We start from the raw sequence: 24,831 nt of genomic DNA, 5'->3' as shown, positions 1-24,831 counted from the left end.
CCAATCCCATTTTAATCTGGTTCAGGCCCCACTTGGCTTTATGCAAGTTTGACACCTGTGGGCATTAAGAAGTTAATCATTGCTTTTGGGGTATCTATCTCCCTGGTCCAACTCCAATACAATTGCTGGCAACAAAAGACTTTCCCAGAAAGTGTCTGAGAGCAAAGATAAGGGCCTTGAGATGAGTCCCCTCATTTGTGACCTAAGATCCTTCCCTGTACCCTTTTAGCCCATATTGCCCATGTCTATACTCACTGTTCCATCAGTGTGGGAGGACGTACAGTCCAATTCCTGGTGATGTTCTTGAAATAGTAAAATAATGGAGTAGACTGTTTCTTCAGATAAGCCTATTTGGAAAGAACAAGACTTCAAAAGTTGTTCATGTTGCAACTTTCCAGCATTAATCTTTCTGATTCTAAACAACATAATGCACCAAAGAAGCACCCAGGAGGTCTAGATTTCATGTCTATTTCTTTATTGGATACCCTAGACCAGGGCTACTTAAAATTTCCCCTTGAAATCCCTTTTCTCCTAATTTTTACGTGACCCCAGATATATATAGAAGTATAAAATAGGTATACATAACCTTTTACTGTTGTCAAATTTTTCATGACCCCCCCATGTGGAGTTGTGACCCACAGTGTAAGAAGCTTTGCTCTAGAACCTCCCTTGTTCCAAGAGCCTTAGACCAGAGCTGTAACTAGGGAGGGACAGTAGGTATTTTTTGTTTGTTTGTTTTTTGGGTTTTTTGACAGTAGGGTTTTGATCTTGGACACCAAAATGTAGAGGAATGCTAGGAGCTTTTACATTCCTTCATTACTGTGGCTTTAGTACCTGATTGGTTTATTTTGGCTGGATGTTGGGGAGTTACCAGTAGACAAATTTCCTCCCAACCATGCCGATTAAAGATCTTCATACCATTTTTTTGTTTTGCTTTGTTTTGTTTTGGTGGGGCAATGAGGGTTAAGTGACTTGCCCAGGGTCACACAGCTAGTAAGTGTCAAGTGTCTGAGGCCAGATTTGAACTCAGGACCTCCTGAATCCAGGGCCAGTGCTTTATCCACTGTGCCACTTAGCTGCCCCCATACCATTTTAGTTTTAGCGAGATGCTCATAGGGCACAATACAATAACCCTGTCTAAGATTACACAGCTAGTATGTACTAGATGTTCCTAACCCTAAGGATGGGGTTTAACACCATTCTTTCTCTCATTAAGTAAGAATTACTAGTAAAAGAAAGTTACCAGGGGCAGCTAGGTGGCACAGTGGATAGAGCACCGGCCCTGGATTCAGGAGGACCAGAGTTCAATTCCAGCCTCAGACACTTGATACATACTAGCTCTGTGACCCTGGGGGCAAGTCACTTACCCTCCCTCATTGCCATACCCCCCCCCCCAAAAAAACAAAACAAACGAAAGAAGAAGGATCTCTCCTCTTATCCTCCCCCGTCAGCTGAATTTGTCTTTAAATGTTTATTGATTGATTCATTCTGAAGTATATATGATAAGGCTTCATATGTGGTGTCCTTCCAAGAATGTTTCTGTTTTAAAAGAGGACAAAGACTTAAGCCAAAGAAATGAAGCCCTAATGGGCCTAATGGATCCAGAAGCTATCCTTCTACCTTTAAAAACCATACCATAGGTACAGAAGAGGATCTCCAAATCCAAGAAAAAAAAAGAACTGTGGAGTATAGATGCTGATTGAACCATACTATTTCTTTTGTTTTGGGTGCTGTTGTTTTTTTTTTTTCTATTTTGAGGTTCAGCATCACTGCTCTGATTTTTTCTCATGTAACAGGATTAATGCAGAAATAGGATTAATGTTATTATGTGTATATATATGTGTGTATATATATATATGTATATGTATATAGATATAACCTTTATCAGATTACCTGCTGTCTAGGGGAGGGGGGAGGGAGGGAGAAAAATCTGAAATTGTAAAGCTTGTATAAACAAAAGTTGAGAACTATCTTTACATATAAGGGAAAAAATAAAATACCTTATATGTAATAAAAAAAACCAAAAACCCATACCATAGGGGCAGCTTGGTGGAGCACCAGCCCTAGAGTCAGGAGGACCTGAGTTCAAATCTGACCTCAGACACTTAACACTTACCAGCTGTGTGACCCTGGGCAAGTCACTTAACCCCAATTGCCTCACTAAAAAAAAAAACAACAACAAAAAAAACCCATACCATAGGGGGCAGCCAGGTGGCACAGTGGATAGAGCACCAGCCCTGGAATCAGGAGTATCTGAGTTCAAATCCAGCCTCAGACACTTGACACTTACTAGCTGTGTGACCCTGGGCAAGTCACTTAACCCCAATTGCCTCACCCCCGCAAAAAACAAAAAAACCTACCATATAAGCAGACATTTGCTCTTCCTACATTTACTCTCTCCAGCAGTCTAGCCTACCCCAGCTCAGGTCCACCATGGTGTGTTCTCAACCTAGCCCTTCACCTCTTACCTTCATGGGGCCGTTCACTTCTGTTCGATCAAACATGAGCTTGAAGTAGTTAAGACTGCTGAGGGCAGCCTGCCAAGGCATGTATTCCACTTCCTTTATCAAAAAGAGTGTGTTTTCCAGAGCCAGTGTTGTTTGGATGTATTGAGCCCTGAGCATAAACACAGGACCTTATCAGTGCTTCCAACCCCAGGTGAAAAGTTCCCCTGCTCCACCCTAGTTATCTCTATGCCTTCAAGGTTTCCAGCAGAGTCTTCTTTACTCTTCCTTTCCTAACTCACCTCTGTATATAGATTTAAGCATTTTTTTCCCCATAATGGGCCTGTCAGGAAGGCAAGGCAAATGTTATCTCCATTTTACAAATGAAGAAATTGAATATTAAACAGGTTAAATGTCTTGCCTGTGGTCATACTGAAAAATATCAGAGCTGGATCCAAACTTAGGGCTTCTTACTCTGGATCTAGGCATCTTTCTTTTTTTTAGTGAGGCAATTGGGGTTATGTGACTTGCCCAGGGTCACACAGCTAGTAAGTGTTAAGTGTCTGAGGCCGGATTTGAACCCAGGTAGTCCTGACTTCAGGGCCGGTGCTCTATCCACTGCGCCACCTAGCTGCCCCCTCTAGGCATCTTTCTGCTCCAGAGATGGCCAGGCAATGGAGTTCGCCCCAGAATTAGACATGTTGGAACTTCAAAAGGACCAGGGGCAGCTAGGTGACACAGTGGATAGAGCACTGGCCCTGGAGTCAGGAGGACCTGATTTCAAATCCGGCCCCAGACACTTGACACTTACTAGCTGTGTGACCCTGGGCAAGTCACATAACCTCAATTGCTTCACCAAAAAAAAAAAAAAAAAAAGGAAAGAAAAGGACCTTAAAGATCATCTGCTCACACCCTCTCATTTTACAGGAGAAAGCTAAGGAACAGAGGGATTGTGACTCTTCCCCAAAATCACCTGGCTAGTTAGTGGGAGAGTCAAGACTAGAATTTAGGCTTTGTCTCTTAATCCAAGGCTTTTTCTCTCTATCCCAGCTTCCTATTCTAAGGGTAGATAAGGGCATGCTTACCTGGCTAGGTCAAAGCCATCATGGATGATCTGAGCCCTGTTGATGACTGGAATGACCTAAAGGGAAAAAAAGTAAAATATCAGGGTTTATGTGTGAGTGTGAGTAGCAAGAAAGTATAGAGCATAAAAGACCCTCAACATTTCCCCGTAAGTGACCCAAATTTATAGGCATCATTCCAGAGTATGGGTTCTAAGCTCTCCCAGAAACATAAATCCATTGGTTTCTCAGAGTAGAGGTTGGAACCAAGGTTTTCAGACACTTACAGAAGAATTAGTTTGTAACTGATTCTGAAGTTCCTTCCAATTTCTTTCATCATAATTCACCAAGAAATAGCCAGTCACGTTGATGTTCAAGAGGATCCAATTATTACCTGTCACTCTAAAGTTGTCAAAAGTGGCTGTAGAGAAAGAGATATGTTGAGGATGTAAGGAGGGAAGCTGGCACAAGAATTTCATTTAATAAAGTTTTAGTTCTGATATTCAATGTAACCTGCAACCCCAACTCAGACATACACACACACATATACATACATACACACATCCATATATACACAAAACCTGCCCTACATGTTCACCCAGAATAGGTAGGTTCTTAAGCATGCTGAGGGTTCAAGACGTAGCATCTCCAAGACCATGCTGCCCATAGATGGAGGCAGTAAAGAGAACCAAAGTCCTGACTTCTGAGAGGCAGCTTAACATAAACCATTGTCTTCTAATCCTGTCTCTATCATTAACTAGCTATATGACCTTATTTTCCCTGGATTTTGATTTCTTCCCCTAAAGTCTGGCTAATACTTGTATTCCTGATGAAGAGGATATTAAATAATGGCTATGAGAGCACTTTGGGACCATGCAATTCTCTACAAATGTTAGGGATTATCAACTTAATCTAAACTCTGCCTGTAAAGGGCTGGAGGAAAATGGACTTCCATGATCCACAGAATCATGGGGTTTTCACTCAAGAAACTGGAGGAGTTGTGGTAGAAGCTGAGCTAGAACACAGAGACCCAGTGGAAATAAGGATGCCCTCCCTGCCCAACTCAGGAGCAAAACAGGAATACCTGACTGGGTGCCGTTAAGCCAATAAGAATAATTTTCTCCTCTACTATTAACTGCAGAGACAGGGGCTATCCACAGGTAGCTGGAATAAGAAAGACAGTGTCAGTGACACTTTCATTTAGCATCAATAAATATTAGGGGCAGATGGATTCTAACAGAATCACCTCCTGGGAGATAAGAGAGGGTCATGGACTCCTTTACTTGGGATCATTTAAACCCAAACCAGAGAAAATTCCATGGAATATCTTCCAGAGAGGGCCTTGGTTACTAAGAACTGTGACTGGTGGGATCTTTCCCACTTCTACTGTCCTTCCAATTCAGGCCGGATTCACTCCTCACTTGAATTGAGAGGGTCGAGTGACATTGGAGGTGGGGTCCAGCAGGAAGTGCTTCTGGGAGAGAACACCAGTGGCTGTGTTCAGGGTCAGCACAGGGAAGCCCATCTGGAGGATCCACCGATCCATGATGGTTTGTACAGAGGCAGGCAAAGTCACTGAAGTCTGCTTGTCCACAGCCTATATGGGAATGAAAAGTGATGGAAAAGTCCTTTCAGATATGACACAACAAATGATCCCACTTCCCAGAGAGAATTCCACTGTGACCCAGTATTGGTTGAGATCATCTCTGGACAACAGAGTAAAGCTGACTTCCCTTTCCTTCCTCAGTTCTACCCTGCTCCTCTTTAAATTCCAAGCCATTTCTAGCTTGGATGGAGAAAGGAAGCCACAGCCTGGCAGGAAAGAGAGGATTGCCGCAGGTAAGGGTATCTTAACCCCTGAAGTTCCTAGCCTCTGAATCTGTAACATCTCTGCTGGGGCAACAGAAAATACAATTTCGAGGCTACACTATACCTATTCCAAGGTCTTTCTGTGGGAGCAAAATGCACCAGAATGTGAATGGATTAAATTGATTATAGACTGGATTTCCTCCAGATCCCCTAGAGGAACAGAGCAGTGTAGCATTGTGAAAAGAGCATATGGGGCAGTAGGTGGCACAGTGGATAGAGCACCAGCCCTGGATTCAGGAGGACCTGAGTTCAAATTCGGCCTCAGACACTTACTAGCTGTGTGACCTTGGGCAAGTCACTTAACCCCCATTGCCTTGACAAAAAAAGAGCATGAGAGTCAGAACACTCAAAACATTCTGGCCTGATTTATTGCTTTGTCACTGATGCCAAGCCTCAGTTTTCTCATCTGAAAAATGAAGAGGTTGAATAAGGTGGGCTCTAGAGTGTCTCCCAGTTCCTAAAAAAGCCTTTCTGGAACCTCCATTTTCTCCAATTTATCCCACATCTAGTTTCTGTGTCATCTGTCCTCCTTGAGAGCCATGTCTGTCTTTTGCCTTTCTTTAGGTCCCCAGTGTTTAACACTGCTCCTTAAGAAGTGTTTATTGATTTGACTAAATTATATGATCCTGTGATCATGAGTGATAATGAAAGTGTGGGGCCCATGGAAGTGCGCAGGACAGAACTATTCCCACTTCACTCATTATCTCCCTCATAGGCCCTACTCCTCTCTCCCACAAAACACCCTCTTCCAGGGGCAAACAAATTGAAATATCTAAGCCTTGTCTTCCATGGGTCTTTTATTTCCTTCAAGGAAGGATATTACATATTGTAATATAAACTAGGAAATGGCAGACTATGAGTATGCCCTGCTCCTCATCCATAGCTTGAGAACCAAATTCCTCTTCTTCTACAACTAGCTGCCATCTATCCACATACTCATAAACATATGCATGTAGAATAAGCAGACTCTTTCCTGGGCATGCTGAGAATCTGTAGATTAGCATTTAGAAAGCTATACTGGGCAGCTAGGTGGCACAGTGGATAAAGCACCGGCCCTGGATTTGGGAGGACCTGAGTTCAAATCCGGCCTCATATACTTGACACTTACTAGCTGTGTGACCCTGGGCAAGTCACTTAACCCCAATTGCCTCACCAAAAAAAAAAGAAAACAAAAAAACCCCAACTCATATCATCATTAGTGGCTAATGTACTAGAATAGCATTTAGAAAGCTATACTGGGCAGGTAGGTGGTGCAGTAGATAAAAGCACCGGCCCTGGATTCAGGAGGCCCTGAGTTCAAATCCACTTGACACTTATTAGCTGTGACCCTGGGCAAGCCACTTAACCCTCATTGCCCCACAAAAAATAAAAACAAGCAAAACAAAAAACAAAAATAAAAAAAAACAAGAAGGCTATACTGCCTACAGGGGAGTTAGGGAGCCAGCACGGAGGTCTGATAACCTAACCTAACCTTTGGGGCAGGCTTTTGAAAGGAAACTTGGTACAATGGATTTACCACTGGACTGGAAGTCAGGGACACCAGAGTCTTAGGTGCTAATGACTAACCTGGAATAAGACACGTCATCTTTCTGGACCTCAATATCCTCACTTATTTGAAATGAGGGATTGGACTAAATGATCTCTAAAATTCTGAGCAATGCAAACTGTATGGTGCCTCTACTTGGAGTCAGAAACTTTCCCACAAGAAGGATATATGCTGTTTACTCACTTGTTGGAGGTGATTCCATAGATCTAGGTAGACCGTATTGTTGTAAGAAAAGGCGTGCAGATAGGACTGTGAAGAGACAATCAGTCAGGTCGAGTGGCAAAAGTCTTAGATTTAGTCAGGGGATTTAGGTTGGTGTCCCAGTTCAGCTACTTACTACCTGTATTACCTTCGGTTGGTCAATTAAATCTCTCTAGAGCTCAGTTTGCTTAACTGTAAAATGAGAGGGTTGGTTTAAATGACCTTCTCCATCCCTTCTAGCTTTAGATTTTTGATGCCATGAAGGCAAGAGCCTAAGGCTTGAGAGAAAATTGCCCTACCACCGAGTTACCTCTAAGTCCCAAAGTTTCCCATCTATCCTAAATTGTACTATTGGCCAAATCTTCTGTGGTTGAAGGCCTCAGGATAGCGAGACCTGAGAGGGTACTAGGAGTCAGAACCAGGGATTCCCAGAGGGAAGGAAGCCAAATCAGGAATTTAGACAGTCATTTTCATCCTTCCTGCCTACCTAGAAGAGTTGTGGTTAAGTACTCACTGACAAGCCTGTCTTGAAGAGGTCTTCTGTGAGGAAACTAGACAACATCCGAAGAACTGAGGCTCCCTGGGGAAGATGAAAGATGTGGTTAGGGGAAAGAAAGTTTCAAGGAGACTTTACGACAGGGAAGTAAATGGGCAGGTAAATCTGGCAGCCTGGGTCTAAGGGTCCATGTAAGTGCTCTCCAGTGCTAAGGAGTTCCTCAGTCTGCTCATTTGTAAAGTAAAAATGTTGGACCAGATGACTTCTCAGCTCCTTTCAGTTCTAGATCTACAACCTATGATAGGAGTGCAAAGGGCCTGAGTTCAAAATCTAGCTCTGGTACATATTAGTTGTGTGACCTTGGGCAAGTCACTGAATGACTCTAGCTCTCAGTTTTCCTTATCTGTAAAATGAAGGGATTGGCCTAGACAATATTTAAGGTCTACTAAAGCACTCCATCTTATAATCCTATGAGACATAGATTCCAAAAAAATCCCTTTGGGCAACTCAGCGAAGGCTCTACAACTCCATCCCTGACTTCCAAGCAGAGTAGGCTGGTGTTATATGCTTCCAACCAGGAGGCCTTACCTTGCTGTAGGTGATAGAATCAAAGAGCTCACTGATCTGGGCTGGAGTGTTGATTTCATTCGCAGGAGAGGACAGTGGATGGGAAGAGGCCAGGGCATCAATAGCCATCACTCGGTACAATTCACTCGGCACTATGAGGTCTTTCTGCAAAGCCAAAGGCCCCAGTCCATTAAAGCTGAGCCAGAGGACAGCAAGAGTCCCTGCCTGGCCCCCCTCTCAGTCCCACACCTTTCATCAACTCATTGACTGGTTCTGGATCTTTCTGTCAGATGTTTCCTAAATCAAAGTTCTGACCAAGGGACTCCTCTGCTTTAGAAGTCTGAGTGGCTTCTAGGATAAAACACAAACTCCTTTGTTTTAGCATCCAAAGCCCTTCACAATCTGGGTCTGAGAGAAATTAATATAATCCCATTGTATTTATACCATATTATTATACTATTATAATATGCTATATATACTATTCTATTAATAATCAGTTATTAACATGAGATCTATCCTTTTCTGTTTGTGATCCACCCCTTTCTCTTCTATTAAGGCCCAACTCTTGAAAAAGTCAATTAGCCTCTGAAGGGCGCCCTTAAGGCACATGTTAGGGGACCTAATTTCTGTTTAGAGTACAAATGGAATCCATTCTGAGGGAGTCTTTGCCTGGGCAAAGAAACCCCTGTCCTTGATCCCTTCCATTAGAGTTTAGGATGACCCAGCTTATGAAGGAGAAAACTAACCAGAGTGGTTTGGATGGAGATGTATTCCCCTGTACAGAGTGCTAGAGCCTGGCTGCTAAGTCTCATGATCAAGCCAAATTCTCCGCAGGAGGCACTGAAGACTTTTAGCCCACTTCCTCATTAGATGTCCACCAATCAGGGTTGATTTTCACTCATCAAGGGAGTTGTTAAGGCCCACCCCCCTGTGTCCCATCCTGCCCCACCATATCAGTGTATTTACTTTGTATATAGTTCTCTTCCACATCACAGGTTAGGGGCTCCCTCCCCCTCCCCCCAAGATCTGTAAAATATGTATAAAATGTTTTGGCCCTCCCTTCATACCAGGAGGTCTTTTTCCTTTTTCTTTAAGAGGTGTTAACAGTACCTTATTGTAAAATTTGGGTTAAGTATTTGGTCATAGGCTGGTCTTTGCATGTTGTTTGCTGCTCCCCAAAAATTCCCATTTCTTTTTTTTTTTTTTAATTTTTGCAGGGCAATGAGGGTTAAGTGACTTGCCCAGGGTCACACAGCTAGTATGTGTCAAGTGTCTGAGGCCGGATTTGAACTCAGGTACTCCTGAATCCAGGGCCAGTGGTTTATCCACTGCGCCACCTAGCTGCCCCTCCATTTAATTTGTTACATGAACCACAATATATTCAAACCAGGATGGGGAAAGTGGCATTGTGAAAGGGATAACTATATTCTATTTGTATCTGCCTACACATTTGTCCATTCTCTACTTCCCCTGCCCCACCCCAGCAGAACGTAAGCTCTTGGAAGGCAAACTGTTTTCTTTCTACTCCACCCCCACCCCCATTCTCCCATCCAGTGCCCACCACACACAATCCAGAGCCTAACACAAATCAGGTGATCTTTTACTTAATAAAATGCTTGTGAATTGAATTGAATCCTTGGGGTAGGAGACTCAGTCAGTTGACATTTTGGCTTTGGCCCATGATACAGGAGAATCCCAACATACAAAATCCACTCACCAAGTTCCAGGAAGGCTCAGCAAAGTCGGCCCCCAGGTACTCCACGTAGGAAGCAAAGCCTTCATTCAGCCACAGGTCATTCCACCATTCCACAGTGACCAGGTTGCCAAACCACTTAAGGAGTAAAAAGTATTTAGGGACCTGTGATCTCTACCCTCTGAATCCTTTCATCAGCTGGATTTGGAGTCAAAGGACCTGGATTCAAATGCTGGCTTTGCATGACTTTGGGCAAATTACAATTCTTCTATGGTCCTCAACTTCCTTATCCATAGAATGAGGGTACTGGAGTGAATTATTTTAAAGGTTCTTTCTTAGTTCTAAGTCCTCTGCACCTACAATCATGGCTGTGTCTCCCAGTGTCCCAACAAAACATGCATTCATGTACATACACCCAACACAGGAATAGTCAATCGAGGGGGTGTCAAAGACTCAATACATAGGGGTTGTGGCAGAGTGTGGTACCTGGTGGGCAAGCTCATGGGCAATCACTGTAAGCACCCGCTCCTTGTTGCTAATGGAAGAGGATGAGTCATCAAACAGCAGCGAGTTCTCCCGGTAGGTCACCAGGCCCCAGTTCTCCATGGCTCCTGCATTGAAGTCTGGCAGGCCTATCTGATCTGGAGAAGAAAAAAGCCCCCCTGAATGAAGCTGCCCCCTCTCCCCATAGCCTAGTCTAAAGGGTGATTCAGGCCACAGAAAGGCACTCACACTGCTGCATACGTGGCCCTACTCACCAGACTTGGGCAACGGGTAGGAGGTGTTGTAGTGTTTTGCGAAAAATGCCAAGATAGGACCTGTGACATTCAAGGCATATGCTCCATGTCCTGCTGCGATTGCTTTGGGACGGGCCCAGATTCGGATCTGCAAAGGAATAGATCCAGTTAAAGACTGAAAAACAAAACAACCTACACCATAGCCAGAAACAACCAGGAGAGTGAGATAGGCTCAGAACCCTGTACTGGGGAGTGACAGACTGCCTAGGGTGAGTAGAGGCCAGGAGGGCCATGGAAGGGAATTTTACCCCTGAGAAGAGAGGGCTGTGAAGGCCTGAGAGAATGAAGCAACAGAGGGGCAGAAAGAGAAACAGGTGGATGATGGGGAGGCGGGGAGCAGATCTGTGAAAGAGATCTGGGGTGCTGGGAAAGGCGTGAAGCCTGGAGGTTGGATCCCAGGTTCTTATGTTGGCTTAGCCCCCTTCCTTCTATCTCTGCTCTCTCCCAACAGCCTCCTGTCTCATGTTCTGAGCTTGCTGGGGAGAGTGAGATGGAGTATTGGATGAAAAATGAGCAGACTTGGGCTTAGACCAGATCTCTTACTGAGTGACAGGGTGAGACTGGAGGCAACATTCTGAATGTTCAAGAAGTTTCAGAAAACTGCTTGGCCCTGGCCTTGAATTTTATACCTGTATATTCCCTTCAGTTTTCTCCACTGGGTTAAACTGGGAGACAATGTAAGCCAAGAGATAAGTGGACATCCTCGGAGTGGTTTGAAAAGTAGTGATGTTCCAGTTGTCATCTTCTTTAACAGAAGCTGAACACAAATAAGAGGGTAAAATAGCATCCTCTGTCCATCTCCGCCCCTACTAGCTCCCTGCTGCTCTAGAACATCAATCATTCTTGAGGATTATCACTGTCTCAGGACCTGTATGCCCCAGATGAACACTGACCATGTGCCTCTTGCTGGAGCAGTAGCAGAGCCACCCCCTTTCCCAGGCTACCACTGTTGTAACTCTCCCTTCTCCTTTCCCAAACTTATTGGGGACAAGAGCCAGATTGTCCACCTCTTTTGGCACAACTGCACCTGCACACAGACTGTCTTATGGATCTATGCCATCCCCAACCCCCACCGCCACCCCTCCCCCATGCTCCCAGGTGGAAGTTTTATCATTTTATCTTGGTATACTTACATATGGCAGGCATGTTGGAGATGGCTTTATGGTCCGAGGGGTGGATCAGTGTGATGTCAAAGGTGGCCTTCATGGCTGGCTCATCGAAGCACGGGAAGGACTTTCGGGCATCAGCTGCTTGCATCTGTGTCGTAGCCACCACCCTGAGCACACATTGGAGTTATTGGTCCTCCATGGTGACAGACACACCCAATATCTATATATCTTGGCCAGAATTCATCACCGAGAGGGAAAGTCTACTGAGAATGAACTTCCATACACTTAGCTATCTATTAAGCAACTACTATGTGCCAGTTACTCCACTCTATTGCTTAGACTTTCCGAGACTAGAAAACTGGCCAGAGCTTGTACTCCCCTCTGGCATAGGGTCGGAGAATGGAGGGTACCTCTGAACCACAGTGAGGGAAAGGACACAATATAACAAGAACTCATGTTTAAGGTTTTCAGAGCACATTCCTCACAACAACTCTGAGCTGAGCTATAAGACCTTTTATAGGTCATAGGAGTCCAAACCCCTCATTTTAGTCTTGAGAAACCCCCAATCTGGGGAGTGACTTGCCCAAGATTACACAGGTAACAAGGACCAGAGTCAGGATTTGAACCTAGCTTCTCTGCCTCTACTCTTCCCCTTGTACCACACACTGCATCTTGTTACCATGTTGTTTGTGAAGAAAAAGTAAAGCCCAAAGCTGAAGCTCAGGTTCCTAAAGGCTGCCTGAACCTGGGGTGGGGGGATGGAAGGCTCAAATGTGGCCTCAAGACACTTACTAGCTGTGCAACCCTGGGCAAGTCACTTAACCCTGGTTTGCCTCAGTTTCCTCAAACAGCAAACCACTCCAGGATCTTTTGCAAGAAAACACCAAATGGGGTCATGAAGAGTCAAACAAAACTGAAACAACTGAACAACCATGGAACTGTGCCTAAGAAACTTAGAGGCAGCTTAGTAGCCCAGTAGACAGAGTCCTGGACTTGGGAGTCAGGAAAAATCCGAGTTTAAAGCCTATCTTGGACATGTATATAACTGTGTGACCCTGGGCAAGTCATTGAATCTTTCCCAGACTCAGTTTTCTTATCTGTAAAATGGGGATATGCCACAGGGTTGCCGTGAGGAGCAAATGAGATGACATATGTGAAGCACTTTGCAATCACAGCAACCACAGAGAGGCCTATTGCTATCTCAACTAGCTGGAGGTAGAGAAACAAAGACATAGATCCTGGAGTCTTTGCAAAAAGGAACTGAGTACAACCCAACTCAGGGGTGTGGATTGAAATTGGGTGAAGACAGGGAGTATATGTATGGTTATTGTGTTTCAGCCTCCCCTACAAGGACCTCAGGAAAACTGGATTAATTCGAGGGCAAATGCATGGGCAAATAGATTCTCCATATGGTAAAACAGTTTTAAATTCTCCATATACTAGGTAGACATGGATAGTGCTCATGGTATCAAACCAAATTAAGTCCTTGGTCTTCTCTTTGGATAAACCTCTGAACTAGCCCAGATTCTCTGTAGTCTTTCAAGGAAGATCCAAGGCTGATCCAAATCCTCTTTGTCCACAAGGCTGCCATGGCTTGGGACAAACATCCTGAGCACATCCTAGTTGGAACTTTCTTTGTAGGGGGTAAGCTACCTAGGCCAGATCCAAGACTGCTTCCAAGGATGTAGGGGGGATATGAGGCAGGTAGGGGAGTAGGATGGCAAACACAACTCATGCCAATCATTATTACTCCATACCTGCTGTCCCACTTGGTTAGGGCAATATTTCCAGTCAATCCCTTGGGATCATGTTTTATTAGAGATCATGAGAAACTCCCAGAGCAAAGCTAGCACCCCCTAAAAGTAATAAGAACTGACCCTGGGATCAGAACAACCTAAGGTCAAGCCCCATTCTGACAAATTCTAGCTGTGTGACCTTGGGAAAACCACTTCATCTCTTAGTGGCCCAGGAAACTCTAAGACTATACTTGCAGAACAGTACTTTTTTTTTTAGTGAGGCAACTGGGGTTAAGTGACTTGCCCAGGGTCACACAGCTAGTAAGTGTTAAGGTCTGAGGCTGGATTTGAACTCAGGTACTCCTGACTCCAGGACCAGTGCTCTATCTACTGTGTCACCTAGCTGCCCCAGAACAGTACTTTAATCTGCAATAGTGGAAGGAACTCTCCATATAAATGAAATCATAGGTCTTGACCCACCCCACCCCTACATACTCCCTCTGAAATTTCCATTGCTTTTTCCAGTTTCCAAAGTCCTTTCTCACAATAAACCTGAGAGGTAGGAAAGGCAAATCTGATTTATCTTCATTTTACAGATGAGAAAACTGAATCTCAGAGAAATGAAGGGTCTTGACCATAGTCAAATAGCTAAGGAAATAGTAGAACCAAGACTCAGACTTTGGTCTTCTATCTCTCAGTCCTGTGCTCGTTCATTCCACAGCACCACAATGCCTTTCCATGATGTACTAGCTTGTCAGACCCAAACCACAAAAGCTCACTGGTTCCCACAATGGGAAACACCAGTGGGTCATTTCCTCCTCTTCTCTAGAGGATCTTTTCCTACCATGACCAAGCCTTAGAGGTTGGGAGGTTCCTACTTGTCCCCATCCCTGGTCAACCTCCACTCCATTATTGTGAGCTATAGCCATTGTTGGCACTTTGCCCTTCAGAACCCCAAATTTATAGTTCCTCTTTCTATAGAGGGGGAATGGATACCCCAACCCAAGCTGGGCCCCGGTTCTTACTTGTTTACTCCATCTTCCACATACTCGCTGCGGTAAAAGCCAGCCAGGTCATCGGCCAACTCTCCAGTGAAGGTACTTTCCATCTCATAGCGTTTGTTAAGTTCCAGTTTACTTTTCAGATGCACAACCAGATACTGGGTTGGTATCACTAGTTCAGTGCTATCAATCTCGGGGGGCGTGGAGCCATCTACCCCCCTCAGACTCACATGATGTCCTTCCTTCATTGTATAGTTGAGTTTGTTACTGTGGATGATAATAACGTCAGTTTCCTCTTTACAAATGAAGCGGACAGTGCTCTCACCCAAAAAGATATAGAGGTTCTCAGCATTCCTAGTCAGATAGGGCCTTAGCTTCACAGTGTAATGCTCAGGGATCAGAGACTTTGGCAGCCGGTATCTGTTCCAGGGCAGGTTTTGATCCGGGGTCGGGGTCACGGTTGTAGTCGTGGTACTGGTTGTTGAAGCAGTAGGATTTTGGCTGGTGGGGTTTGCTATTGCTGAATTCTTACTCTTTTCCTGTGAGTATACCACTGACAAGGCGATGATGGTGCATATAGCTGTTACAGCAAAAAGGATACCCACGACGCCCAGCGTCTTGGAGATGAAGAAGCCTTTGGCCATGGTGGCAGTGTGAGGGGGTAGGGGGTGGAGGTGAAGGGGGATTGGAAATGGGAAAGCAGGGATCCAGGGGAAATCCTCAGAGGAGAGGTCGACAATACCAGTCCTGGGCTTTTATGTAGCAGGGCAAGGGGACCACAAAGATCATTAAGAGGTAAAAATTAACCAGGGCTGAGACAGGTGAAGGTCACGTTCGGTGGTTCAGGTCTACACTTTCCCTAGGGCACAAGAGAAGAGATAAAGGCAAAGTGATTGGTCAGCAGCACACAAGCCCTGCTGGGAGCAAAGAGGGTCAGGTTACAGTCTGCAAAAAGAACCCCAACAGGGCAGTCTGAATTTTGAATCATTGAGAGGAACCTGACTTTAAATGATCTCCCGGAGGAGATGGCTTTTAATTATAGTAAACTATGTCTAGTTTAGGGACAAGGAAGAAATGTCTGGTACCAAGAGATACAAGTGAGTCTAAAAAAAGGATGAGGGAGTTGATGGTGCATAGGACCCATGGGGTCATTTAGTTCTACCACCACCACTCCCTTTACAAATGAGGAAACTGAGGGGGGCAGCTAGGTGGTGCAGTAGATAAAGCACTGGAACTGGATTCAGGAGGACCTGGATTCAAACCCAGTCTCAGACACTTGACACTTACTAGCCATATGACCCTGGGCAAGTCACTTAACCCTCATTGCCCCATAAAAACAAACAAAAAAAACCAAAAAAACTGGCAAAGTGCTTTACAAATATTATCTAACTTTCTGCTCATGAGAATCCTGGGAAAGAGGTATTATTATCATATTTTACAGAAGGGAAAATGGAGGCAGACAGTAGTTAAGTTATTTACCCAGCTTCACATAACTATTTAAATGTCTGAGGCCAGATTTGAACTTAAAGTCTTATTGACTTTAAGTACAATACTATATCCACTGGACTATCCAACTACCTTTAGGTTTTGTGGGAACAGTTTTCATGGGTTCACCTAATTCTGTTCTGCCAGCCCTTGGCAGCTAGGAGGCACAAAATGGTTGCCGGCCTATGTTGACTGCTGCTCAGTGCTAAGGGTTAGAGACAGGAAAATACTTAGTTTTAAAAGATTTAAGAGTATGAGTGGCAATATAAGAGTGGATAGACAGAGAGCTAGTCTCAGAGTCAGGAAGACTGAGCTTCGAGTCCCACCAATGACACACTGGCTGTGTGACCCTGGGCAAGGTGCAGTCAACTCTCTAAGACTGAGCTGTGGTGAAGGTGCCAATCAGTATCTCTCCCAATGTTGTCAATGAAGTCACAGATCCAGTCTTCCCATTAATCCCCCCCAAAAAAGTGAGGGGAGTGGAGGGCTGGAATTATTTTATTTATTATTCCTAAAATAGTCGGGTATGAGAAACAGTGTTGGGTAAAAAGGAAAAGAGATTTACTGGACTAGGATTCCGGAGACCAAGCTCTTCCTCTAACCTGTTGGGTCACATGAATTCTTCCTCTCCCCGCCCCCCCACCCTCATAAAACAAGTGTTTGAACAAGATTTTATCTATGAGGCCTTTATCTTTAAATGCATAGCCCTCCTCAAATTAGGAGCCAATGTGTGCAAAAGTTAATAAGGAAAATAAACACAAAAGGCAGAACCCAGCTTCCTTGTTTGACATCAGGATTAGTCTGCACTTGCCCTCCTATAGGCTTCCTGGAGTTGAATTATGGAGGGAATTAGGGGAAATTTAACTTTCAAATCCAGACATCCCGGTAGCTGCTAGTCAACACTCCCCCTGAGAAGCCCAAATCTCAGGCCTTTGCTTCTGAAATTCAGCTCTACCCACATCCTCCAAGCCTTGCTGGCTGGGGTACTCCCTAAAATTCAGTGTCAGGAGTCTAGGACCAGGACAGAAAAGGCAGGAAAAGGAAAGATCTCCATGATCTAGTAGAAAAGGTCACAGACAATTGGCAAGAATGTTGCCTCAGGGGCAGCAGTAGATAAAGCACCAGCTGGGGAGTCAGGTGGACCTGAGTTCAAATCAGGCCTCAGACACTTAACGCTTACTAGCTGTGTGACCCTGGGCAAGTCATTTAACCCCAATTGCCTCACCAAAAAAACAAGCAAAGAATGTTGCCTCAAAGGGATGGGAGATTTCAGAGGGGAGTTCTTTCACCATTTTTGGGGTGGAGGTAGTATGCTTCAAATTCTGGCATCCATTGGAGTACCCTGGATGCCCTCACCTGTCCAGTATGGCAAAAATCTCCCAACAGAGTTCCACTGAGACAAGCTATCCTTGCCATGGTTCAAGTCACCCTACTCTTTTGCCTCTACAGGGAGCTTTCCCTCTGCTCCTTGGGGGCAGTGTCCAGTGTTTTATGCAGGGTCAGGGAGGAAGGGGATGACTCATAGCCTACAGAGGTTAGGAACTTTTACTTCCCAGGGCAGTTAGGTCTTCTTAAAATGGAAGGAAAAGGGAAAAGGGGAAACCTCTGCACCAGTGCAATCTAAGAACAAGTTTGGGCCCTAATGAACCTGGCACCAGCATAGCTGTCTAAACTGCCAAGCTAGAGGAAGCACCAGGACGGGACAGAGAACCAAGGACAGGTCACCAACAACTGAACTGTCAAGTTTGGGGAGCATGGGGTGGGGGAGCTGGGGGAAGGGCCAAGAGACATCCGAAGGTGGGCTGATGGGTAAGAGCAGGATGACATCCGGTGACTACCAGTAACAATACTTCTAGCCTAGATCAGCATTGTACCCTTGCCAACCAACCATGGCAATCCTTACCCTCCAAATGGTTTCAAGTTTTTCTGGTCAAATCTCCTGTTGCCACCAAAATACCAGTAAATGGTAAAGAGATTTGGAATAAAATATGGGAATAATTAACAACTCGCATTGATAACATGCTTTAAACATCTCATTTTGGTGCTCAAAACAATTCTGTGAGGTAGATACTACAGGTGTTATTTCTCTTCTATAGGTGAAGAAACAGGCTTAAAGAGCCTGGGCAAATGACTTGCCCAAGGTCAAACAACTACTAAATGTCAGGATATGAACCCATGCCCCTAAACCGAGACACCAGGCTTAGGAGAATTGTGCCAAACCACATAGACAAGAAATGTCAGAGCTCAGCCTAGAATTCTAGTATCTAGAGAGCCCTCCCAGCCTACCCCAGTCTCAGTTAGTGCTCTGTCCACCATACCACACATCTACTAATCAAAGCTTCCTACTCATGTCCAGGACTTAGATTCATAGGGTGCCTGATAAAGTGAAAAATCATAAGCTTATAGATTTAAAACTGGAAGAGACATTGGATTCCATTGTGTCCAACCTTTTCACTTTACAGATGAGGAAACTGAGGGCAAGGAAGGATAAGTGACTTGCCCAGGATCACACAGCTACTAAGTGTCTGAGGCAAGACTTAAAGCCAGGTCTTTCAGGTACCAAGTCCAATATTCTATCTGTTACCCAGCCTTGAGACTGGAAAAGAGTGGCTACAGTTTTTCCCCTGAGAATCAGGTCAAAATGAGCTAGATCCTTTGGGCTCTGGGCATAGGTCTTCTAGAAGCATGGCCAGCTGAAGTGATGCTGACTAGGTAAAAGTGGGTGAGGGTAAGGTTCGATAAATCCAGACATAGACCACCAGATCTACCACCCGACCTCTAGTTCTCCCAGATGGGTGTGGCCATCTGGGGGTGGAGCGTGCTGACCTGGGAATGGGAAGCAGCTCAGTTATGGTTTCCCTGTATTCTGCCCCAAAGTCTGAGTCAGGATGGGGCCCTGGGCCAGCCCAGCAGGGCACTTCCTATGGGAGCTTCAGAAAAACATGTTTGTACTGTGAGAACCGAGTGTCCCTCATCAGAGAGCCAGTATCCAGCCCACTCCACCACAATCAAATAGGATGAAGGTCAGGAGGGGCTAGATGATGGGGGCTGGGGAGGGGGAAGCTTTTATGCACCCAGTTCTACTGCTGATCCCAAGAAGTCCCAGGAACTGTCGAAGCGTCCTCTTCACTAGACAGAATAGTGCTAGGCAGTGACTAAGTACCCCAGACGAGGTTTGAAAATTGTTTTCTTATGGAAATGTTTTGCATGACTGCACATGTAGAATCTATATCAAATTGCTTGCCTTCTCAAGGAAGGGGTAGGGGAGGGAGAGGATTTGAAACTCAAAATGTTATATCAAAAACTTTTTTATTTACATGTAATTGAGAAGAAAATTAGATGAAAATTGTTCCTTGCATGCTGCCCATATCCATAAATTATCCACTCTAGACTTTGAACCTTCACTATAATACTGATTTATTATTATTATTATTAAGGCCTGGGGGCAGCTAGGTGGCACAGTGGATAAAGTACTGACCCTGGATTCAGCAGGACCTGGGTTCAAATCCAGCCTCAAGATACTTGACACTTACTGTGTGACCCTGGGCAAGTCACTTAACCCTCATTGCCCTGCAAAAAAATAATTAAAGCCTGGACCTGTCATTTCAACTACATAATGAACCTCCTAAAGTAGAAATTCCCTCCACTGATACAGATTCCAAGTCTGGGTCAAGAACTGACTTAATTCATAGATCTCTATGTATCACATAGGACAGAACTTCTTGGTATAAAAAATAAATCCCACATAGGGGCAGCTAGGTGGCGCAGTGGATAAAGCACCGGCCCTGGAGTAAGGAGTACCTGAGTTCAAATCCGGCCTCAGACACTTACTAGCTGTGTGACCCTGGGCAAGTCACTTAACCCCAATTGCCTCACTAAATTTAAAAATAAATAAATAAATCTCACATAACTGGAATATTCTCCTTCATCTCAGCTTCTTGGAACCCTTGGCTCTCTTCAAAGCTCAACTTAACTGTGCTACTTCCTAGAAGAGGCCTTTCCTAATTCTTACAAGAATTAGATTCTATGCCTTCCAACCGCCTTTTTAAATGGATATGTGCATCTAGGCACATGTTATTGCCACTCAATGGAATGCAAAGTCCAGGAGGAAAGGAGCTGTTTTGGTTTTGTATCCCCAGCACCTAGGACAGTGCCTGACCAGATAGGTGCTTAATAAATGAGCAGTCCTGGGGCAACTAGGTGGCACAGTGGATAGAGCATTGGCCCTGGAGTCAGGAGTACCTGAGTTCAAATCCAGCCTCAGACACTTAACAATTACTAGCTGTGTGACCCTGGGCAAGTCACTTAACTCTAACTGCCTCACTAAAATATAAATAAAAAGATAAAAAATAAAAAAGATTTCATCAGAGGTTTGGATGAAGACATAGCTAACATGACACTTAAACACTTACTAGCTCTGTGGCTCTGGGCAAGTCACTTAACCCTCATTACCCCACCAAAAACAAAAAAAAAAAACGAACAACAAAAAAAAAATGAGCAGTCCTCATTACAACTCCTGGTCCTTAATACCTTAATTCAGGTATTAAGAGTAGGTATGGGGGGCAGCTAGAGGGCGCAATGGATGGAGCACCGGCCCTGGAGTCAGGAGGACCTGAGTTCAAATCCGGCCTCAGACACTTAACACTTACTAGCTGTGTGACCCTGGGCAAGTCACTTAACCCCAATTGCCTCACTAAAAACAAAAAACAAAAACAAAAAAAAAGAGTGAATACGCAGACAACTTTGCTACACAGTAAGACCTACAAAATACACCTATAAATAAAATTATTTAAAAAAAAAAAAAAGAGTAGGTATGGGGCCCTTTGACCCAGCAATACCACTTTTAGGTCTTTTTCCCAAAGAAATCATGGAAGGGGGAAAGGGACCCACATGTACAAAAATATTTACGTGGTAGCAAGGAATTGGAGGTTGAGGGGGTGCCCATCAATTGGGGAATGGCTGGACAAGTTGTGGTATATGAATACAATGGAATACTACTGTGCTGTAAGAAATGATGAGCAGGAGGAGTTCAGAGAAACCTGGAGGGTCTTACGTGAGCTGATGATGAGTGAGATGAGCAGAACCAGAAGAACATTGTACACAGTATCATCAACATTGAGTGTTGATCTACTGTGATGGACTATATTCTTCTCACCAATGCAATGGTACAGAAGAGTTCCAGGCAACTCATGATAGAAAAAAAAAAAAAGAACTGTGGAGTATAGATACTGAATGAACCATACTATTTCTTTTGTTTTTGGTGCTGTTTTTTTTTCTATTTTGAGGTTTTTCATCATTGCTCTGATTTTTTCTCTTATAACAGGACTAATGCAGAAATAGGATTAATGTTACTATGTGTATATATATATATATATATGTATATATATATATATAAACCTATATCAGATTACCTGCTGTCTAGGGGAGGGGGGAGAGGGAGAAAAATCTGAAATTGTAAAGCTTGTATAAACAAAAGTTGAGAACTATCTCTACATGTAATGGAAAAAATAAAATACCTTATATGTAAAATTAAATTAAATTAAATCAAAGAAAAAAAAGAGTAGGTATGGGGCAGCTAGATGGCGCAGTGGTTAAAGCACTGGCCCTGGATTCAGGAGTACCTGAGTTCAAATCCAACCTCAGACACTTGACACTAGCTGTGTAACCCTGGGCAAGTTACTTAACCCCAATTGCCTTACCAAAAAAAAAAAAAAAAAGAGTAGGTAGGTGGTGAAAAGGATAGAGCACTGGGCCTGGATTGAGGAAGAACTAAATTCAAATGTGGTCTCTGACACCAGCTCTGTGTCCTTAAGCAAGTCACTTGAGCTCTTTTCCCCTCAGTTTCCTCAATTGTAAATCAGGGGTAGGGGGCAGCTAGGTGGCACAGTGGATAAAGCACCGGCCCTGGAGTTAGGAGTATCTGAGTTCAAATCCGGCCTCAGACACTTAACATTTACTAGCTGTATGACGCTGGGCAAGTCACTTAACCCCAATTGCCTCACCAAAACAAAAAACAAAAAAAAAATTTAGTAAATCAGGGGTAATTGCACCAGCTTCCCAAAGCTGTTCTGAGGTCCCAACATTTTACATTTGTAAAACATCTAGCAAATAAGGAGTATGTAAATGCTTAATCAGCAGCCTATCCTTAATTCCAGCTATATTGCTAGGGTCCTATAACCCAGCTTCCCTTGAACCCCAAAAAGCATTAGAACAGTAAAGAAAGTTGTACAGGAATAAAGCAGGTAGATCGGGGGAGGGGGGGCAGAAGGGAAGGACCTTGTTGCTTCTGGTGAGATAACTATAGCAATGGACTAGTTTATTAAAACAATGGAGTAATAATAGACTGAAGGAAGCACTAGCTCTTTATAGTTCTTTAGGAATAGAGTAATCCAGTTCCTTGTGTATGGCAAGTTTAACATATGATGTTGGGTGAATTGAATTTAATTGGAGTGGGGAGGAGAAAAGTAAGGTCTTTGCCAAGAGCAAAACAATATGGTGGCTGGAGTCTAGTGAAAGGTCCCTGGCTCGGAGTATCTGGGTGTTTCCCTGCCCCAGGAAAAGAACCAGGAGATTAGATACTAAAAGATTTGGCCTCCAGGGTGTCTCATTTGTCTCAAGGTCATACTGTCAAGCTGCCTCAAGGTCTGTCCACATCATCATCATCTCAAAGGGGTATTGATCGGTCTTGACTTTGTTCCTCATATTCAGCAACTCCTAAGTAGCTTTCTTTCTCCTCCTCCAATGCATAAATAGACATTTATTAAGTACCAGCACTGTGCAATGAAAGAGGAAGCATGTCATAAAGGATGGAGGACAGATCTCTCATACTTAGAGGACTATGTAGGAATAAATTGCCTAATCACTGGTGTCCAGAGGCAATTCTCTAAGACTTGAAATTGCAGGGGGCAGCTCGGCAGCACAGTGCTTGGCGTCAGGAGGACCTGAGTTCAAATCTGGCCTCAGACACTTAACACTTACTAGCTGTGTGACCCTGGGCAAGTCACTTAACCCTCATTGCCCCACAAAAAAAAAAGAGAAAGAAAAAGAAATTACGAAGGTATAGTGGGTGCCTGATGCCAGTGGCAGGAATTCCACACCAAAGTCCCCTACCCAGCAAAAACGCAGTTCTGGTAAGCCACCCCAACTCCCCCTCCCCCCAAGAAAGGGTCTGTGCTTAACACTTGGAATACAAAGACAAAATAGTTCCATTTCTCAGTCAACTTACATTTCTTCCCCCGCCACCAAGGGCCAGTATTTCCCAAAGGGCATGTCTAGTACACTGAAATAGGGAGCTACTACTCAACCTCCCATCGCCACACCTACTCTGTACCCCCTCCAACTCAGAGCCATCTTGCTCTATGTTCTAGAATGATAAATTGTTAGGACTGGAAGGGGAGGGTTATCATCTTATTCAACCTCTTTATTTTATAGAAGAAATGAGCAGAAAGAGGTGCATGGTCTTGGCCAATGGCAGAGCTAGGACATAAATTTCATTCTCCTGACTCCACCCTAACTATTTCCATAGAAGCAGGTAGTCTCCCTACATTGCGTTTAGACAAGATCGAACTCAAATTTTGAGTGAAGAGAAGTGAAGGGACCAAAGTCTGGTGTGACTTCTAAGGTACAAGGCTGGGAGAAGGATTCTTACACAGTAGTGCGCGCGCACGCACACACACACACACACACACACACACACACACACACACACTTTGACCAACTGGGAGGTGGGGAGAGACAAAAGGGGGGATGGAGGGGGGGAAACAGAGAGAGAGAGAGAGACCACCCAGAATAGGAACTTCTGGGTAAATGTAATGACAAACTACTTCCAAGGATGTCAGTTTCTAACCAGGACTGGCTAGAGTCCAAGTTTCCAAGATTGTCTTTAAGACCTTCCTTCTTTCCACCTTCCCTTTATACCATTCTTCAAATCACACTCTTAGGCTGACCCTACTCCTGTTTTTGCTACTGAAATTTATGTCCTAACCCACAACATCCATTCAAATTAACCTTTATCCCCCTACCCTATGGGGACCACCCTCATCTCCATCTCTTCATCTCCCTAGAAAAGAGGTATGCTGCATAATGGAAATAAACTTAGAAACTTGGAGCTGGAAGGGATTCTAAAAGCCATTTCCTCTATCTTCATTTTCCAGTTGAGAAAACCGAGGCCCCACAGGTAGTCAATGACACAGATTTGAATCTCAGCCACTGTACCTTGTGCCAGTCCTTGCTCAAATTGACTAGATAGATTTCAGGCAAGGGACTCAGTTTCCCCATCTGGTAAATGGCACCTTTGATTCTATTTTCCTTGTTCACCGCCTACAAAATGTCCCTATCCAACACCCCTCCAGCCTGCTCACCAGCCCCCACCCCAAACACGGAGATGCTTCTCATTCTAAAAGTGCAGGGGCATCAGGCAGGGGTAGGAGGAGCCAGGACCCCACAATGGGGACCATGCCTTGGGAACATCTCCAAATACAGCAATCCTAAACCAGAGCCTCCTGCTCACCTTCCCGTCTCCAGCTGCTGTTCACATCCATGTTCCCTCTTCCAGCTGCTGCTGCTGCCGTCCCAACACCTTGTCCTCCCCTCTGAACTCACTCTTAGGTCTTCTGAGCCAGGCCAAGATCCAGCCCTCCCCTGCAAAGGAGTAGCTGACACCCACACTTACTAAACTCCTCCTATCTCCCAGTCAATAGGAAACTTCTCCATATTTTTAAGGGGAAGTAACCTGACCTTAGGAAGGTCCCTCTGGGTTAACCCTTTCCGTGCCTACCAGGGCAAAACCAGAAGAGCAACCACAAGCAAATCTACCCATAATCTGAG

The 24,831-nt window shown here is 44.4% G+C and overlaps 1 protein-coding gene across 1 annotated transcript in view; it reads right to left on the bottom strand.

The window, feature by feature from the left end:
- LOC122744156 (alanyl aminopeptidase, membrane) overlaps positions 1 to 24,627 on the bottom strand; it is a 30,384-nt gene extending 5,757 nt beyond the window's left edge. The window contains exons 1-16 of the mRNA XM_043989559.1: positions 24,515 to 24,627; positions 14,545 to 15,379; positions 11,808 to 11,950; positions 11,304 to 11,431; positions 10,636 to 10,762; positions 10,364 to 10,518; positions 9,902 to 10,015; positions 8,206 to 8,349; positions 7,636 to 7,701; positions 7,104 to 7,169; positions 4,927 to 5,102; positions 4,590 to 4,669; positions 3,793 to 3,926; positions 3,530 to 3,585; positions 2,469 to 2,616; positions 256 to 347 (exon numbers count right to left, since the gene is read on the bottom strand). Of these exons, the coding sequence (XP_043845494.1) occupies positions 256 to 347; positions 2,469 to 2,616; positions 3,530 to 3,585; positions 3,793 to 3,926; positions 4,590 to 4,669; positions 4,927 to 5,102; positions 7,104 to 7,169; positions 7,636 to 7,701; positions 8,206 to 8,349; positions 9,902 to 10,015; positions 10,364 to 10,518; positions 10,636 to 10,762; positions 11,304 to 11,431; positions 11,808 to 11,950; positions 14,545 to 15,164 (2,249 nt within the window). The 5' untranslated portion in view covers positions 15,165 to 15,379; positions 24,515 to 24,627. The remainder of the gene's footprint in view (positions 1 to 255; positions 348 to 2,468; positions 2,617 to 3,529; positions 3,586 to 3,792; positions 3,927 to 4,589; positions 4,670 to 4,926; positions 5,103 to 7,103; positions 7,170 to 7,635; positions 7,702 to 8,205; positions 8,350 to 9,901; positions 10,016 to 10,363; positions 10,519 to 10,635; positions 10,763 to 11,303; positions 11,432 to 11,807; positions 11,951 to 14,544; positions 15,380 to 24,514) is intronic.
- Between the last annotated feature and the right edge of the window lie 204 nt (positions 24,628 to 24,831).

Source organism: Dromiciops gliroides, chromosome 2, assembly GCF_019393635.1.
Source record: "Dromiciops gliroides isolate mDroGli1 chromosome 2, mDroGli1.pri, whole genome shotgun sequence".
Taxonomy (NCBI): domain Eukaryota; kingdom Metazoa; phylum Chordata; class Mammalia; order Microbiotheria; family Microbiotheriidae; genus Dromiciops; species Dromiciops gliroides.
Note: the sequence above shows the minus strand (reverse complement) of the source record. Positions and strands in the feature narration are given on the sequence as shown.